The sequence below is a fragment of the Marmota flaviventris genome, chromosome 20, assembly GCF_047511675.1.
Source record: "Marmota flaviventris isolate mMarFla1 chromosome 20, mMarFla1.hap1, whole genome shotgun sequence".
NCBI lineage: Eukaryota > Metazoa > Chordata > Mammalia > Rodentia > Sciuridae > Marmota > Marmota flaviventris.
In genome coordinates, this window is record NC_092517.1 from 19,399,216 (window position 1) to 19,419,188 (window position 19,973).

Below are 19,973 nucleotides of genomic sequence, written 5' to 3' on the forward strand. Positions count from 1 at the left end.
TTATAGCAGCTCAATCTGCAATAGCTAGACTATGGACCAACCTAGGTGGTTCTCGAAAGATGAATGGATAACGAATATGTGGTATATATGATCAATGGAATATTAGTCAGTTTGAAAGTAGGCTAAAATTGTGGCATTTTCTAGTAAATGGTTGGAGTTGGAGAATATCATGTTAAATGAAATAAGCCAGTCTCGCAAAACCAAAGACAAATGTTTTCTCTATTATGCTGATGCTAATTCAGGAGGGCGGGAGCACTGGGGCAGAATACTTTACCTTACATTAAGTTGAGGGAAGTGATGGGAGGGAGGGGAGAGGGATGTGGGAATAGGATAGACAGAAGTAGATTGAAACAGACATCTTTACTGTATGTGTATATTTGACTATATGACTAATATGATTCTGCAACATGTACACTCAGAAAAATGAGAAATGATATCCCATCCAAGTATGATATACCAAAGTGTGTTAGTGTGTGTCTGTGTGTGTGTGTGTGTGTGTGTGTGTGTGTGTGTGTATGCATTCTACTGTCATGGGGATGAAATAGAAACTGGGGATGTGGCTTAGTGGTTAAGAACCCCTTGTACTATAATGAGTCAGAGGGAAAACAGGGAAGACAAAGCAGAAGAAGGCAGGATGGATCCACACAATTCCAACGAATTTCCCATAATCCCTGTCCTAAAAACCAAGTACTTAGGGTCTGTGTGATATTGGTACATCTGTGAAAACTTGAAAAAATATTTTTTCTTATGATCTGGAGACATAAAAATGGACTTGCAAATTTCTACCAGCCCTGGTAGAATGGGTTGGAAACAGTAGTCACATCCTATAGAATTCCAAAGTCATTACTTTAATTGAACCACTTCAGCTGAGTTCCCAGCAAATGTGACTGCCATTGGGGTAAAGGTTCAGAGACCACATTGCTCTAGTTTTAGATGAGTGTGAGGTCAGCCTGGGCAACAGAGTCTACCACTGTCTCAAGAAAGAAAAAAAGAGGGGGAGCCTTGGTGAGGGTGTAGCTCAGTGGTAAAGCAGCCTTGGGTTCAATCCCCTGTGGAGACCAGGACAGTGATTGGGAGACAAGTGTCTGAGATGGAGGTCTCTAATGACGTAATGGCAGTGGCATGCTTGGTGACTGGAAAAGTTTCTATGCAAAAGTATAGGATGCCCGGTTGCTATGGCAATGCTCTCCATGGGGGAGACTCTGTTGTGGGAGACTTTTCAGCTATGACCTTATTCTCAGGCACAAAGTTCCTTGCTAAGTCAACCACAATGTTTCACCAGTTCCGCTGCTTTAAAGGATGCTTTAAAGTAACTTTAAAGGATGGACTTTCTTGAGAGCTGCACAGTGCTCTTAACATTGCACATTCCAACTGTAGAATGTAACGGAGGAAATAGCTGCATACTGTTGCTAACTGTGTAACTTTCATAAATACAAAGAATAATGCTTGCATAGTCTTTAATATGATCAATGAAAGATATACAATAAAGATTGCTGGTGTCATTCTTTTTTTCTTTTTTTTTTTTAAGAGAGATAATTTTTAATATTTGTTCATTTATATTTTTAGTTTTTGGTGGACATAACATCTTCTATTTTATTTATATGTGGTGCTGAGGATCAAACCTAGTGCCCCCCACATGCCAGGTGAGCGCGCTACCACTTGAGCCACATCCCCAGCCCCCCTAGTATAATTCTTTAGACCTGCTGCTCCATCATAAAGCAGTGGTTCACCCGATCCCAGATGTTGTATCTTCTGCATGTGTGACTCTTTATTTCTTCCAATGTCCCATCAAACCTTGCCAGAACCTGCTAGCTTGGCCACACTTGCTGCAGCAATCCCCAGTAACAAAAATAAATAAATAAACACCATCAGTCTCTAATTAAATCACTTCATATATTTTTTGATATGTTAAAACAAGGTATATGGAAACTAAAAATTCCTATAAAATCTGATGTGCTTCTCAGAATATTTAATAGTCTAACATTTTCTAATTCATTAAATATGGAAAAATTAGAGTTCTATCTGGGCATCCTGAAATGTTTAAACACAGTCACTGATAATCACAGAGGAAAAAAATAAAATACCAACCACAGAAACACAGATATTCTCTATCTCAACATTTGCCTTCGGTAGCTTACTGCTACTTTGATGATCTGTTCCTGTCTGTAAGTATCCATACCCAATACCAAATATAATGAAAATTACTGATCCTATTTAATCACAACTGGTATATATTTTGGCCTCAGAATTGGCTAATATTTTCTGTTTTCTCTATTTCAATAGCATTCTAATGCAAATTGTCCTTATCACTAATAGGACCAAATAAATTTTCAGACTACTCATCAGCTTTTCACAAATGACCTGAGCAGAGACGTTTTTGCAGGAGCACATCGTAAATTCCTGACATCCTCCTCCAAGGTTGCTTGACACACTCCTTGAAGACAAGAAAATCTGACACCTTTTAGGCTGCCCTGGACCATGTGGCAATGTGTTCTTCACTTATCAGTTTCACTTGAGCTCCCCAAGGACATCATCTCTAAATCACAGACCTCCATAAGGAATTCCTCCACCAAAAGGATCTGAAAAGACAGGCACTTTTAGCACCTTCAGAGACTCCTGCACAATAGCAGCTTTCACAAACTCTTTATGATAAGGACATTATGGCCACTTGTGATGACTACCAATTACTGAGGTTCCCAGAGCAGGAAGCGGCCCCTCATGGACCTTGCTATATTATTATTTTTTAAAACCATACACTTGCTTTTATTGAATTGGTGAATTTAGAGAGTTCCTGAATTAGTAAACCATGCCTGAGAATTCAAAGAAGAAAACAATATTATGGACAAGGCCATCCACCCATCATACGGTTTATTAAAACTTGGTTCATAATGCATTTTTCTTGGGGGTACTGTGAATCAAACTCAGTGGCACTCAACCACTCAGCCACCTCCCAGCCTTCTTTTTTATTTATTATTTGAGTTACTTCTTAGAGACAGGGTCTCACTGAGTTCTTTACGCCTTGTTATCCAGGGAGACCACCTTACAAATCAGAACCCTTGGGCTAAGGTTGTGGCTCAGTGGTTGACAATGTGCCTAGCATGTGTGAGGCACTGGGTTTGATTCTGAGGAAAAAAATTTATATTTATATATATATAAATTTTTAAGAAAAATGAAAAGATGGGCTGGGGATGTGGCTCAAATTGTAGCATGCTCACCTGGCATGCGTGGGGTGCTCGGCTCAATCCTCAGCACCACATAAAAATAAAATATGTTGTGTCCACTGAAAACTAAAAAATGAATATTAAAAAAATTCTCTCTCTTTAAAAAAAGTGAAAAAAAAATCACAATCCTCCTGCCTCAGAATCTTGAGCCACTGGTATTTCAGGTGTATGCCACAGCACCTGAGGATTCTCAAGAATTTTGAGAATTGCAGAGTCTTTCATAAAATTTTTACAATAGTGGAATCTAACCCTGCTGCAAGTCTTTAAAACTTCTAGTACACTGTACCATTAAATAAACCTCTCCATGTTTATCTCAGTTTGTTCCACATAAGCATCACACTACAAAAGTTTGTAAGAAAATGCATACATGAAGGAAAATATGTGATTCAAGGTCCAAGAGGTTACTTGTTATTATGTTTGGCCCCCAAATTATGTCTTTGGTATGACAAAGAATATTTTAATTCTCATTTAATCATTGTACATTCTCACTACTTGCTCAGCTACAAACCCAAATCCATCAGAAGGTAACCATCCGCCTGCCAGCTCACATGACAACACTATTGTCCAAAAGGGACAGGCAGGTCCTGTCAGGAGATTCTGTAGCCCTCCTAGGAGTCTGATTCCTAAACTGATGTACTCACCAAGAATGAACTCCTACAAACAATGCCCACACCCCAGGACAGTTGCATTCACTCCAGTCCCTCACACTGCCCAGGAACAAGCCTGCAACTACTGCCTTTGGCAAATGGATTTATTACAAAGAAGTCCAGACTGCATCAAGTGCTCACACAACTCTATGCAATATTTCTACTAAATCAAAAATGTAAAACTAGGAAATTGCCACACTGACTCATTAGCTGCAAAGAAAGTTTTTGGAAATCCTGGGAAGCGTTCAAAACTATCTTTTAATGAAGTTTTACTGGATGGCTTAGGCTGTATTTATCAAAAACAAAAGGGCCACAGCACACTCTTTTGGCCTTCCTTTCCAAATGAGCACTGAGACACAGCAAATGGCTGCAACAGAGATAGCAGTGACAATCAACCCATCTTTGGCATGTTGGCAAACTTCAATATTTGGACACAAGTATGTAAGGAACTCGTACCAATGATCACACAAGATCCATGACACCTGAATAGCTTGTGGGTGAGGTTTTGCTCAGGAGGCTTTGAATCCTTAGGACAAGTAACTGAATCCTTTAGCCTGAGCACAAACAGCCCTCTCCACAGCAAGTACTGCACAATATCACCTGATTGGAGGCTGTAGCTTTATTAGTGATGTAGGGCACATGAGGCTAGACACCCAAGGAATGTTCCAGGAGCACATTGATTAGCTGCAGGGTTCTCAGGGGTATCACAAAATTTTTTGGATCACTGCTTTGAATTTCATTGATCTTTATTTACATCCAGTGGGACAGGGATGGAGGTTTATATTTTTTGTAGGGGTATACATAAAGGCGTTTTTGTTTGTTTGTTTGTTTGTTTGTTTTGATTAGTTCACACAAAGTGCTGTGTGTACCAATTTTAAGATTTCTCAGAGGTCTTCCAAGCTTTGCCACAAAAGCAGAAGTCTGTGTTATAACCCACATTGAGATCTTTGCAAAATCTTTTCCTGACATTCTGTTGAAAGAAAATTATGGTGAAGGTCTCTTGAGAATTTATTTAAGATTATTTGGTGGAGAAGAGAGTGCCGCTGTATTAGGACATCAGACTGGGATGCTCCTTATCAAGCCTTTGGTCATGCAGTGTGTATTAAGAAAACCATCACACAATTTTCCCAGGGCTACTGAGGTACTCTAAACACAGAGAGAAATCAAGCCTGGGTTTTCTGCATATTTCACCTAAGTATTATTCATGGGGAGAAAACCTAAACTGCATGTAGTTTTTTTTTAAAAAAATTCACTGGTATAAAAGACCTTTAAGAAGGAAGACATCAGCTGCAATTGTGGAGGAAACACCTGCAGAGCTGCATCTGCTGATGTGGTTATCAGTGGGGTCCACACTCACAGCAGCAGCAAACTCACCACCTGAGCCACGGAGCGTTCAGTGCTAGAATGCCTGCCTAGCATGCACAAGGCAGGATTTGGTCCCCAGAACTGGGAAAAGAAAAGAGAAAGCAACTCAAGTATAGGGCAAAATATATTTTGAGAAAGTGCCTCTCCAAACAATATACACAAATGATATTATTTTATAATGCTCTTTAATGTGCCTACATACAGCACAATACATGAGCCTTAGAACAAGCACAAGTGACAAGTGTGATGGTCCCAGAGTCATCAATAGATCAATAAGCAATCAAGGAAAAGGAAGAGGCCAGCTGCAGGGTACACAGACACATCCCTATGGTCCCAGCTGCCAGCCTCACCCCATCTCAAAAAATAACAATTAAAAGGATTGTGGAGAAACTCAGTGGTAGAGCACTCCTGGGTGAAATCTGAACAAAGAAAGAGAGGAAAGAAGTTCAGAAGAGCCATTTCACCAGTCTGTACCAAAGGCTGGAGTGGAGAGGCCTAAACTAACATACACAATATGTAATGAAACATTAGACTCAAAAGACTTAAAATACAGGAAAATGGAATCTAACAATAAGAGAGATTTAACCCAGAAAAACATACTGCTTTCAAATCTTCATGCTGATGCAATGCTCCTCTCCAACCCAGGGTGCAGTTTTGTTACCTCTGAATAGATTTAAAAAAAAAAGAAGAAGAAATGAAGGCACACACCTACACTGGTTTTCTCAAAATAAATAAATAAAATGAAATAAAATAAAATTTTCCCCAAGTCTGAACAAGTTCAAATGGATCTGATACAAGCAAAGTTCTCACCACATTTCTACATACAGGGCTTTTCTGCAGTGTGATTTCTAAATGCTGTTCAAAGGGAACTGGAAAGTTGAAAGTGTTACTGCAATTTTTAAAGATAGAAAAAGGATTTTCACAGATGTGAATTCTTTTATGCCTTTGGAGAAAACTCCGAAATCTGAATATTGCCCCACATGGCTTATCCTCAGCATTTTCTACAGTATGACTCCTTTCATACAACTGAACAAAACTAGAATGGCTGAACCCTTTATATATCTTACTTGCATAGGATTTATTCTTTTTATTCCAAAACGATATTCCCAGTCCTTAGGGAAAAAAATGAGAAAACTAGAAGATTTCCCACATTTCTCACATTCACAGGGCTTCTCTGCATGAGTATTTTCATATATAAGAAAGGAAACGAAGCTGACAGAATGTAGCAAATCCCCCAAACTCAGAGGGTTTGTTTTTCAATGTGAGTGAAATGGCTTTGAAGGCAACAGGGAAAATGGAATGATTTGTGATATTTTTCACATTTGAAGAGTTATTTAGTTGAATGTGGTGGTGTATGCCTTTAATTCCTGAGACTCGAGAGGCTGATTCTGAAGAATCAATGTTGGAGGCTAGCCTCAGCACCTTAGGAAGACCCTAAGAAAGTCCCTGTCTCAAAATAAAAAGTAAAAAGGAACTGGAATGCAGCTCATTGATAGAGCACCACCAGACTAAATCCCCAGTGGATCGATTGATGATCGATCTCTATCTCACACACACACACACACACACACACATTTTCAGCACTGTGAGCCTCTCTTGTCTTTGAGGATGACATGAAATATTGATTTACCATATTTCACATTCAAAGGATTTTTCTCCAGTAAACTTCCTACATGTATATGAGTGAAACAGTAATAACAAAAGAGTTTACCAATTGTTTTCATGCATACGATTTCTATGCAGTATGTGTTCTTTCACATGTGTGAAGCAGACAAGATGTGGCAAAGGCTTCTCCACGTTGTTGACATTCATTGGGCTTTTCTCCAGTATACATTCTTCCATGTCTGTGAATGTCATTGGATCTAGCAAAGGCTTTGCCACACTGCTTACATTCTTAGGGCTTCTCTCCAGTATGAGTGTGTTTATGTATCCGAAGGTAAAAGGCAGTAGTGTAGGCTTTTCCACATTGTTGACATTCATAGGGCTTCTCGCCAGTGTGTGTTCTTCCATGAATCTGAACGTAACTAGAACTAGCAAAGGCTTTTCCACACTGCTTACATTCATAGGGCTTCTCTCCAGTGTGTGTTCTTCCATGAATCTGAAGCTGATGGGATGTAGCAAAGGCTTTGCCACACTGCTTACATTCATAGGGCTTCTCTCCAGTGTGTGTTCTTCCATGAATCCGAAGGTGACTAGATCTAGCAAAGGCTTTTCCACACTGCTTACATTCATAGGGCTTCTCTCCAGTGTGTGTTCTTCCATGAATATTAAGGTAACTAGAACTAGCAAAGGCTTTTCCACACTGCTTACATTCATAAGGCTTCTCTCCAGTATGTGTTCTTCCATGTGCATGAAGCTGATGGGATGCAGCAAAGGCTTTTCCACATTGTTTGCATTCATAAGGCTTCTCTCCAGTATGTGTTCTTCCATGTGTATGAAGCTGACGGGATGTAGCAAAGGCTTTGCCACACTGCGTACATTCATAGGGCTTCTCTCCAGTGTGAGTTCTTTCATGTACATGAAGGTCACCAGATCTACCAAAGGCTTTGCCACAGTGCTTACATTCATAGGGCTTCTCTCCAGTATGTGTTTTCTGATGTCTTCTAAGTAATCTGGGATAAGCAAAGTCTTTCCCACATACCTTACATTTGAAATGTGCATTCCCCGTGTGTGTGATCCTGTGCTTTTGAAGACTTGTGTGTGAAATAAAGGTTCGACCATCTTGTTTACATTCATAGAGTTTCTCTCCAGAATGAGTTCTTTCATCTCTTCTAAATAAAGAGGAGAAATGAAAGGCTTTCCCACATACCTCACATTGAAAAGGTTTACCTCCACTGTGTGTTATCATGTGTCTTTGAACACCTGGGAGAGAAGAAGAGGCTTCACCACATTGTTGACATTCATAGGGTTGCCTCCCAGTATGAGTTTCTTCATGTCTTTGAATGTCACTGGAACAACTGATGACTTTGCCACATACTGTATTTTCATGTGGTCTATCTCCAGTTTGGAACAACATTTGTGGGTGAACACTTTTGAGAGAAACCACAGATTTCCTATATTGTTTAAATTCACATGGCTTCTCTTCACATTCCTCATGCTTATAGTATTTCTGTCCAGAGTGAGATGTGATGTGCCTATGAAGGAATGAAGGACATATGAAATCTTTTGCACACATAATGAAGTCACATGGATTTACTCTATTAAAATTTTTCTTTGTTTCATTAAGAATTGGAATCAATTTGAAGCTTTCCCCACACTATTCTGTGGGGAAAGTTTGAAGTTTACCATAGGACTTCTTTGAAGAAGAAGTGACCAGCACATAATTGATACCTAACTCATTCACAATTTTCTATTTATTTATAGGTCTTTACATTTCTACCAACATCAGGTAAAGGCTAGATTTTCTGACTTGTTAAGGTTGCCTGAAAATAAAGAGATTGAAAGGAAACAATCCTTTGCAACACACCTTCTCTGGCTATTATTCACATACTGATATTCACATATGCAATTTCATACTACTTTTTGCATGTCAAATACTTTGAAAAGACTGAATACCTGTTACAGATAAGTATATATTTCTGGTTAAAAAAATATTATAAGAATAAATACATTTCACATTATGCATACTTCTTCGGTTGGATTGCTTTAAAAATTTTATGACAGTTCTCAGATTCCCTCACAAATTCCTCTTGTGAGAACAGTTACCTTAGGTTGCTTCCAGAGCTTTCAATCTGATCTTCAGTGGTCCTGTCTTCCCACTTGTTTCCTAAAATGAGAGAACATAACAATCTTTATGAATATTTAGGAGCTAGAAATGCTTTGCCAAATTGTAGGTGCCATTTATGCTTCAATAATTCACCAACTGATTTCCTTTTCACCTTCTATATAAATGACCAAAATAAATATGAGTTCTCTATTTGATTAATTTTAAAACCAACATGATTACCTATAGAAGCCAGGTTTCTGAGGACTTCCAGCATCACATCTCTGTAAAGGTTCTTCTGGGAAGCATCCAGAAAAGCCCACTCCTCCTTGGTGAAGTTCACAGCCACATCCTCAAAGGTCACTGAGATCTAAAATATACCACAAATGTATAGTGGAGGCCAGGAGAGAATGACAGCATGAGAAATCTGCACTCAACATGCATGATGTTCACATGATTCCCTGGCCTCCTGATTAATTCCATGATTTGGTCCATCAACTCTTTACTGCACTCAATTTCTTACACCCATTCCAACACTAGAAATTGGATACTCAGAAGGCAAACATCATAGTGATTTATACCCTTCCTTTGGTGAGTTCACAGGAAGTAAGACAGACTCCCAGAACACTCCTAACTTCTTTAATGGTTGCACCTCTATTACATGTCCTAGAAATGTCCTGTGTGGTACAGAGCTAATATAAACACTTCTGATAGGACTTCTCTTTAGAAAAGAAAGGTGATGAATAGAAAAATGCAGGAATCATGAAACTAAGCATTTGAGAGAGATTCTGCCAACTACAGTGGCTGCCAGTACCTACAAGGTTAATATAGGCAACATGGTATTTACTGATGTCTTGTTTCCTCTGAAAGTCTATTGTTCCATACTTAAAGAAATGCCTAGAACCAGCCCCCACTCCCACCCTCTGGGCATGGGGTCACTAAGGAGATTCCTTCATAGACAACATTTAGACAATATTTCACACAGGTGGTCACAATGTGTTAACTGGAGATTGAGCTCATTCTGTGTGATTACACTAAGAACAAATAGAAGTTTGCAGGTGCTCTACTCCAGAACAAATTTAGTCAACTAGCTTACTATTAAAGGACCAAAACAAACATGAGTTCTCTATTTGATTAATTTATTTATTAATAAACACAACAATTTGATAATTTCTTGTGGTTACTGTCAAAGCAGAATGGGGTAAGTGGAAAGATGGCCCGTGTCTTAGAAATAACTCAATGACCCAAAAATGTCACCAAGGGCTGGAGATGTGGCTCAAGCGGTAGCATGCTTGCCTGGCATGCGTGCGGCCGGGGTTTGATCCTCAGCACCACATACAAACAAAGATGTTGTGTCCACCGAATACTAAAAAATAAATATTAAAAAAATTCTCCTCTCTCTCTAAAAAAAAAAAAATGTCACCTTGTCCAAACAACAGCCTTACAAAGTTTTATAACTCTCAAAACAATCTTCTTAATAAACAGCAGGCACTACTTTTCTAAGTCTCACTGCAACAATGAATGTCCAATGATTGTCAAACTCTTCTTAACAGCAGCCGAATCACTACCATAATATACAGTCATGAGACACATACCAATGTTCTGCTCAAGGACATTTTGATCAAGGTTGGGCAACATATGCAATGGTTGTCTGTGGTGAAACAGATTCATTGTGCCTGTAGCAATGGTGGTGCAAACAAACCTAAGGCAGAAGCTCTTCCACAGTGTGGTAAAGCAACAAGTTTGTAGCCCAGAATTCTGAACTATCCCACACAGTCTGGGTGTGAAAGAGGCCACCATTCACATCTGTAAGCATGCTATGATGTCTGCACCGTGAAGGACAGACAAAAAGGAAATGTCCCTGCCACTTACACAGAAGCATACTCAAAGACTGAAAACATACAGAACCACCCCAAACAACAAAGAATCCAAAATTACCTTCAGAGACGTCAGCCCAACTCTGTCAGGACAATGATGCAGACAGGAGGGCTTCATGGACCTTCAACCAAACGGGAAGCACACTGAGGTCTCAGGATCACAGCAACACTCTACAGGACATAAACCATACCCCTACAAGTGCACCGCCAGTGAAATCCCATGTATGCTCAAAGAACATGAGAGCTAAAGCAGAAATCAGATCAGAAGAAGCTACAAGGCCTCCAGGGAAGGGGACATGAAACACAGGGCTCTGAACAGACACAGGACAAAGACGTGACTCAAGAGAAAAGGTAACCATTTTGAAAGAAAAAAATGTAAAAGTCCATCATAGGAAATTCATAGAGAACACCAGAGGTGGCGCTGTATTGGTATCTAAGTCATCCAACACACATTTCAGAAAAGAAGAGCTAAAAGCAACCAATGAAACTGCCACTTCAGAAAACCAGAGAAAGAACAACAAGGTAAACCTAAATTAACCCCAGGGAGGTAACAGAGGAGGTGTTGATGAAACCACAATTTGGAAATCTGCAGTCTGCAAATCAAGTTATTCATGAACATAAGCATCACTGATTAACTGACATAAGGCTAAGAATACAGAGGACAGGGTCTGGGGTTGTGGCTTGCCTAGTGCTTGGGAGAAACTGGGTTCAATCCTCACTGCCACATAACAAGAAAGAAATAAAACTGTAAAATATACAATAACATTAAACAAAAAAGCATCGAGGACTGAAAACCTACTAACAGATTTAAAAATGTCATCATCAACAATGCATTGGGACTTCAAGATTATCATAAACCTGCTTGACACAAATTAGACAACTGCAGAAACTGGACCATTTCTTTGAGAGAGACAATCTCCTACAACTTACACACAAGGGGAAATACACAAAACAGATGAGCCCATGGCTGCTGAAAAAAACAGACTCAATAAACTAATTACTTCCCAAAAAGGCAAGGCAAGGCTCTGACATCTCAAACGGGCTTCCATGAGGCACATAAGAACTGCCACCAGTTTTCTACTTTTTTTCCAGAACATAAAAGCTGAGTTAACACCTCCTAAGTCTTCCGGAAGCATAAGTTACCATATTATCCAAATTAAATAGATAAAGAAAAGTATTAAATAGAAAAGAAGACTATGAATGATGCTCATAATCATAAATGCAAAATTGAATCATAAATGCAAAAAACTGTACAATTAACTCATCACACTCCAGGTGTCTATGCAAATGATGTGAAAATTATGGGCACAGGAACCCTCACTGCAGTGACTACAGCAGCCATATCCAGAACGGCCCAAAGCTAGATGCAAGGAAGATGCACCTTTCAATACTGAATGGACAAGCTGCAGTTTAACCACACCAAAGAGCATCACCCAGAAAATGAGCTCTCAGCCTGGAAAGATACAGCACCCTTAAAGGCAGACAGGTAAGTGAGAGAAGCCAGTTTGAAATGGCCAAGTGCAGTAAGATTCCAAGTCAAGAACATTCTGGAAAAGACAACATTATAGATGCACTAGCAGAACTGATGGGTGTCAGGGACTTAGGGAGCAGAGAGGGAGGAAGGAATGAGGAGGAGTGATGAACAGGAGTGATGAGCAGTGAAACTCTTCTGTATGACATTATCTTGTATACGACGTGACACACACAATCACATCACAAGGAAGAGGAACCCTAAAGTAAAGCATGAACTTTGGCTTATCCTAAATGTTGCTTCATCCATTCTCTTTATCAAATGTTCAACACGGGTTTAGTAACTAACAAACACCCTACACCAATGCAATATGTTGAAAACAGTGGAGACTATCAGCTGGAGAAAAGGGGTATTTGATACTATGTGTAAAGGCACATTTAATTGTCACCTTGATTGGATTAAAAGATGCCAATGATTAATGAGCTTCTGGATGTGTCCATGAGGGTATGTCTACAAATGATTGGCATATGGGATAGTGAGCCAAACTGGAGAACCTCCTTAAACTATGCCGCACCATCCAATAGGACGGTGTCTTGGGTGGAACAAAATTCTTCACTCTCCCAAAGTGGACTCTGCCAGTGATTCTCTAGTGAGTTTCCAGAATCTTTGGTCTGGACTAAGGCAGCACCATTGATCCCCCTTGTTCTGAGGCTTCAGCCTCTGGGACTCTGCATCTACTACTTCTCAAGCTCTCCAGCCTGCAGATGGACACTGTGGACATCCACCTTCGGGTCAAGTAGGCCAATCTAATGAATCCCCTTTGATAATCATACTTCCTCTTGATACTTTTCCTCTAGAGAACACTGACTAATAAACTATGTAAGCCTAAAATTGCTCATAAAAACAAAGTTTATCTAATAAATAAACTATCAAGCCATGAAGTTTTAAAAATGTATACATAAGAAACAATATTAATATGCTAAATACCTTTTTCAAAATAATGCAAAAATAAAGCAAAGAGGAAGAGTCATAGTTACAAATTTCAAAAGTATGAACAAAAGCAAGAAAACTGATTTTCAATACTATTTTCATCTGGAAAGAAATTGGATGATAACTCTTCAAAACTCATTCCAACTGCTGGTGGAGTGGTGTGCACCTGTAATTTCAGCCACTAGGGAGGTCAAGGCAGGGAAATGGCAAAAGTTTGAGGCCTGTCTCAGCAACATAGCAAGACACTCAGAAATTCAGTGAGACAAAATTTTTATTTTATCAAAAATAAAAAGGGGCTCTGGGACTGTAGCTGAGTGGCAGACCACTTGCTAACATGTGTGAGACACGGGGTATGATCCTCAGCACCACAGAAAAATAAATAAAATAAAGGTATTCTATCCATCTACAACTATAAAAAATATTTTTTAAAAAAAGAAAAGAAAGAAATAAGAAGAAGGGCTGAGGATGTGCTCAGTGGTCGAGTGCCTGTAGGTTTATTCCCCAGTAAAACACCTGCCCACCTCCAGAACGATGCTCACAAATTGAAATTTATTTCTGGAAGATAACTAAGCATGAGCATGTCCATGGCATCAATTCCCAGCACTCAATAAGTAAGCAAATAAATAAAGAACAGTCTACAATACCAATTCTCATGGGCTGGAGAGTAGCTTGGTAAAATACATGTAATGAGAGATAAAAACGATTATGATACAAAAGGTACACAATTAGAGGCATAAAAACACAACAAAATCAGTAGAAAGACACCACACTTTCTCACAAAGAAGATTGAATGTTCCCATGATCTAAACTCTCTGAAAAAACACTGAGCTTTTCAGCAAATTCTGTGAAATTTAGGGCATGGTTTATTGTATGTTGGAGGTAAACTTAAGAAAAACTATATCTAAACATGGAAATAGGAGGGTTGGGATTCTGGCTCAGCAGTAGAGTGCTTGCCGAGCACATGAGAGACCCTAGGTTTGATCCTCAGCACCACATAAAAATAAATAAATAGGTATTGTGTCCAACTACAGCAACAACAAAAAATAGTTTTCAAAAAATTGGAAACAGTAAACTGTATCTAAGACCACGCAAAATGTTGTACATGACAGAGAGAATAGAAAGAGCATTTATGTTACTCCCAGGTTTCATAAGCTAAAAGGCTAGCTCCCAAAGCGGTGGCCCTACGAGGAGGCAGTTGGGAGGGAATAGGAATTAGGTGACATGGTGAGGGGATCAGCACCCTTACTTAGACACATGGATCTCTCCTTTGCAGAAAACAGGTGTCATTTTCTCTTTCACTGATATTCAGTGATTAAATGATTACAGTTGGGTAGTCAAGGCATTGCCAAAATTATCCTTAAAAATTACAATGAAGACGGGTGTGATGGTGCACACCTGTAACCCCAGCGGCCCTAGATGATGTAGCAAGACTCTGTCTCAAAATAAAGAATCTAAAAGGGGCTGGTGGTTAAGCACCTCTGGGTTCCATTCCTGATAACAAAAAAACACACAGTTAACATGAACCTGCCACGTTAGGACAACAACACTGAAAAACTCTCATCCTTTGTCAAATTCATCACCTTGTGAAGGACAGATACTAGTTTTCATGAAATCACATTCATAAATTTATCCACCACTATTTTTGTAGAATTGGACTCAAATTCTGCAGCAATAATGTAAGACAGAGTTTCTCAGTATCTTACGTGGTATTTTGGAATCTAGAGTTGGATTTCAATTTGAAATCATGAAAAGACAAATTTGAATCTTACAAACTTTCTATACATACTCAGAGGTAGCAAAAGGTAAATTAGGTAATTAGATGTTTCCTTTTTCTTTTTCTCTTTTTTCTTTTTTGTTTGATGCCCCCAAGATGAAACCCAGAGATATTTTACTACTGAGCCACATCCCCAGTCATTTTTATATTTTATTTTGAGACACAGTCTCACCAGGTTGCATAAGGCCTCGCTAAGTTGCTAAGGCTGTCCTCAAATTTGCAACACTCCTGTCTCAGCCTCTGGAGCAGGAAGGATCACAGGTGTGCACCACTGTATCTGGCTGTAGGTTGGGATTTTTAACCAAAACAAAAAAAAAAGCTGGATTTTAATCCACCTCTCTCTTGCCTCTTTAATAATAGTCCATCCCATTTGGCTCTGAATAAATAAACCTGGGCCTCAGATAAGTGAGCACATCATTTCAAAGTGATACACAGAAAGCTTTGGTGTTGAGAGAGCACAGATGTGTCAGGCTCAAGGGACAGGGAAGGTCCCTGACAGCTGGGACATGATACCTCCTGGTCTTGCTCATGGAAAGCATCCAGGATCACCCTCCCAGGCACCTGGACCACGACTCCAGTCTATGAGGCTTTTCAGGTCTGCACAGCTCTGCCCTGGGGTGGGTGGTCCTTATGCTCTGGGACAGGTTTTGCTCCTTCACACTGTGAGAGACTAAAAGGGCAGGAGTCACTGCTGACCTGGCCCCTCAGCACCCGCATCCACAGGCTGACTGTCCACCTGTCTCCAAGGAATGGGAACAGAGCTTGGGGAAAACTAGGTCCCAAGGAAGTAGCTGTTTAGATGAGGCCTTTTCCAGGAGATTCCTCAGCCCAGGGCCCCCAGCAGCTTCCCTGAGAGGCTGCACCCCACACCTCAGGCTGTCCTCTAGGAGGAGCTGACCCACGGCCTGAAATTCTGTTCACCCTGCAAGGCACAGGGCAGCTGTGGGCACTCTGTGGCAGCTCCAGGAGAGGATAGTGGCTGAGGACATGGGACTCTGGGAGGTGTCCAAAGGGAACCTCTGCCCAAGAAATCTGACATGGTGTCTACACCTAAGGAAGATAAAAGAAAAAGCACAAGATTTTTACAGCTGTGAACTCAAGTTCTCTATACAGTTGCATCTACATCAAAGAACCTTCAGAGTACTTGACTTTGCCTAACTAGACTACCATGAGGGTGGAAAGGCAGGGTTCTGTATGGAGAGCAAACATTATCTTGGGCTCATCCTAAGCTCTTCAATAGCCAATCATCTTAATTTCTGTATCACACCACAATCTCAAAACTTCTCAGAATATATCACTGACCTTACCAGACATCTCCAAAATCTACCAAAGCTCAGAATGCAATAGCAGACATACAGAAGAAATTTTATTTTTTTCTTCTGTACCCCACCAAACTGATGTTCCTACCAATGCAATTGGTTAATGCAGTGATACACAGTTTCTTTTATAAAAGTTCATGGAGACCAGGCACAGTGGCACACAACTGTAATCCCAGCAGCTTGAGAGGCTAACATAGGAGGATTGCGAAATTCAAAGCCAGACTCAGCAACTTAGTGAGACCATCAGGAACTTAGTGACATCATGTCTGAAAATACAATATAAAAAGGGCTGGGAATGTGCCTCAGTGTTTAAGTGCCCCTGGGTTCAATCCTTGGTATATTAGAAAAAAGAAAGAAAGAAAGAAAAAGAGAAAATAAAGAAGAAAGAAAAAAAAAGTGATATAATCTCTTCCAGGGAGGAACACACACATCATTCACAGAAACTTGAATCCATGTTCCTTAGTATGGTAATTAATATTTGGGTTAAAATGAACTATTTTCTGTAGCTGTGGTTGTCGATGCCTTTAAACCCAACAGATTGGGAAGCTGAGGCAGGAGGATCACAACTTTCAGGTCAGGCTGGGCACCATAGCCAGATCCCTTCTGAAAATCATACTGAAAACAGCTGGGGAAGAAGGACAGTAAAGGAATCAGACATTATTATAGTAGCATCCCCTTTTTTCACACAAAAAAAAAAAATTAACTGGGTTTCTCCAGAAATCTGCACCATGGCTAATTTTAGGACTCTCAACAAAAGAGTGTCCACAAAAAAGTTCAGTGTAGATAAACTTCCTATTTTTGTGTTGCCCTATTTTACTGGGCTGCTAGTCTGGAAGAAATCAGCACTCCAGGTGCTGGACTCCCCCTTACTAGTTTTTTACACACTTGTATCCAGTATAGCAGTTTGTAAAAATGTGCAAACAAGGCCTCTGGCCTTGAGCTGGGCTTCACAGAGAAGTCACCAACTGGGCTCCATGGTTACAGCTGGTGGGGGAGGAAAGAAAGGGGAGAAGAATCTCTCCCCTCCTCAGGTGCTGTCCTTGAAGGGTTAACTTGGCCAGAACAGAGAAAGAAAAACCTGCTTTTATGTGTGTGATGTGACAACTTGACTATGATGACTCCACTTTGTGAACTCAGCCATGACACTCAAAAAGCTCATGACTGGGACCGTTTGTATACTTTTGTTCATGAAAATTCCCCAAGAACACAGAGTGATCTATGGGGCCAACTGGACACTACCTGACCACAACTTTCAGGCTTGCTTACGTTGCCTGAACCCCCAAACTTCCCTTTTCTGGTTTTTGTGCTTAAATATGGAGCCAACTGAAGGCAGGGGCACCACTCTGACCATCTCATTCTTTCGAGAGCAGAGTGTCTGCCACTGGCCAGCAATAAAGGCTTAACTGGAATGAGACTGTGTGGTCTGAGAGTTCTTTGGGGGTCCCGGTATTACAATGTGAACTTCTGAGTCCCTCCCCTTACATGATGGGAATAAAATTCTGAAACCACTTGAACTCGGGGTTCAGGGGATGGATGGATTCATTACAGCAAAAGCAGTGCCCTCTGAGACTGGCTGAAGCCAGATAAAACTGTTTCCAGCTACCTTAGTGCCTTACCTCCTTTGTCCCTACATCATTATTACCCTGTGTGCTTACCTAACTACAGGACTGGTGTGACTCTACATCATGGACTCTCAGAAAAGGGAGCAGTTATACTCGATTGATGTAGCCCAGGATTCCATATCCCTGGGATCTATAAACAACCCCCTTATTCCCTTTAAAGCAGTTATTTTGACCAAACACAAGGAAGTGTTAAGTGATCATTCTTTCCCCTCAAGGATAATATTCACAAATAGAAAACAAATGCTTTCAAAAGTGTTCTTCTTGCCAGGGACATTGGCACAAGCCTGTAATCCCAGATAGGCGGGGAGGCTGAAGCAGGAGGATCACAAGTTGGAGGCCAGCCCAGCTTCCAAAAACACATGGAAGGGAGGAAGGGAGGGGGGAAGGAAGATTGATTGATTCTTTCCAATATTTCTAAGCGATAATGACAATTAGCAGACGGTGTCTATTTGAACCGAGTGGGAAGAAGGAATGTCTGGCTGAGCTGTGAGGTGGAGGGAAGGTGGCCTTTTAGAGGGCAGGAGGCGCCTGCAATTTGGAGGACCTCCACTGGGGGGAGCTCCACTGGGAGAAGGAAGGTGCATTTATGGTCCTGCTTCCTACACGTTGGGAAAAGTGAGTGCGGGACACAGGTAGGGAGCAAAGTGGACACCTGGGAGCTGAGCCTCCCTTCCAAACCCAGGGAACCAGGGGACAGGGCCCAGGGCCACCCGACAGCGGCGACTCCGCGCGACACACAGCAGCTCACCCGCCCGCCGGGCCCCAAGGCAGGTGCTGACCGCCTACCTTCGGCAAACTCACCATTTTTGGCTTCTCTGGTGACCTGGCGTCCTCTGGAGGAAACTCCGGGTCCCCAAGATCCCCGAGAACACGGGCAGCGCAGTCACCTGGGTCCCTGGAGCAGAGAACAAGGGGCCTGGAGCAGGAGTAGCCCAGTCGGTGAGGAAGAAAAGCCCGCGAGCTTGCGGAAGCCCGCCCTTCCCCTCCCTCTGCGCACTGATTGGACAGTTCCCCCCAGCCACCCGGATGGATGGCCTCCAGGCCCGCCTCGGCATCATGACTGACAGCTAACACCATCCAATCACTGGATGAAATTGGGTAGAGTGACAGATTCTTGGCCCCAGCCCTTTCCAGGAGGAGCTTCCCGGCTGTGCTGGGAACTAATCCAGGTGGGAAGCCTTGGCTTAGCCTCTGGGACAGAGGTGACACCTGGCGCTGAGCTATGCTTCAGCCATAGAGTGCTTTCCGAGCATGGGGAGGCCCTGGGTTTAACCTCAACACAAAAACAAAGCACAGCCACTCCAGGACGCTGAGACTGGAGGAGCCCAAGGTCAGGTCTGCATCTGCAAACAGTGAGACCCTCTCTTAAAATGGAAAGGTGGGGATGGAGCTCAGAGGTCGGGATCAAGCCCCATTGGGTTTGTTCCCCAGTACCTTGAAAAAGAAAGTACGATATTTTATTATATATAATATATATTATACATTTTTATAAAATATATATATTACATATTTTTATATATACAAAATGTATTTTATATAGTATATTCTATATATAAAATAGATATTTTATACATTTTATACATATAATATATATATATATTTTATATAATATATGTATATATATATTTCTCACACCAAGTACATCTAATCAGAATACTATGTTATATATATTATATATATTATATATATATATGTTATATATATATATAATATATATATATATTTTTCCCCAGCTGATGCGACCTCAAGCAACTTAGAAAGACAAGCTTTCCAAATTTTTGAAACACTATTTAAAGATATCATATATATGACCCATATATAATACCTAAAAATGAAAACAATTTGAAAACTATTTAGTAATTCTCCTCACCTCTTGGCCTCTGTTGCTTTCAGGAGGCTCCTGATCTATGAAAGGAAGCAATTGGGATTTGGCTCTGATGCTCAAGGCTCCATCCCCAGCAGAAAGGGTGGGGGAGGAAGGAGG

The 19,973-nt window shown here is 40.8% G+C and overlaps 1 protein-coding gene across 1 annotated transcript; it reads right to left on the bottom strand.

Annotated features, from left to right (window-relative positions):
- Positions 1–1,874: 1,874 nt before the first annotated feature.
- LOC114095365 (zinc finger protein 14-like) lies at positions 1,875–18,943 on the bottom strand. Its single transcript, XM_071605885.1, has 4 exons — positions 18,791–18,943; positions 9,180–9,306; positions 8,939–8,999; positions 1,875–8,367 (listed from the first exon to the last, which is right to left on the bottom strand). The coding sequence occupies exons 1-4, from the start codon at positions 18,791–18,793 to the stop codon at positions 7,128–7,130; spliced, it is 1,431 nt and encodes a 476-aa protein (XP_071461986.1). The 5' UTR covers positions 18,794–18,943; the 3' UTR covers positions 1,875–7,127.
- Between the last annotated feature and the right edge of the window lie 1,030 nt (positions 18,944–19,973).

Bases quoted from the DNA above. Each gene is read 5' to 3' on its own strand.
- LOC114095365 (XM_071605885.1), bottom strand. The intron at 9,000-9,179 runs GTAATCATGTTG...CTCTCATTTTAG, and splicing joins CAGAAACCTGGCTTCTATAG to GAAACAAGTGGGAAGACAGG. The intron at 8,368-8,938 runs GTAACTGTTCTC...ATTCCTTCATAG, and splicing joins AGCTCTGGAAGCAACCTAAG to GCACATCACATCTCACTCTG.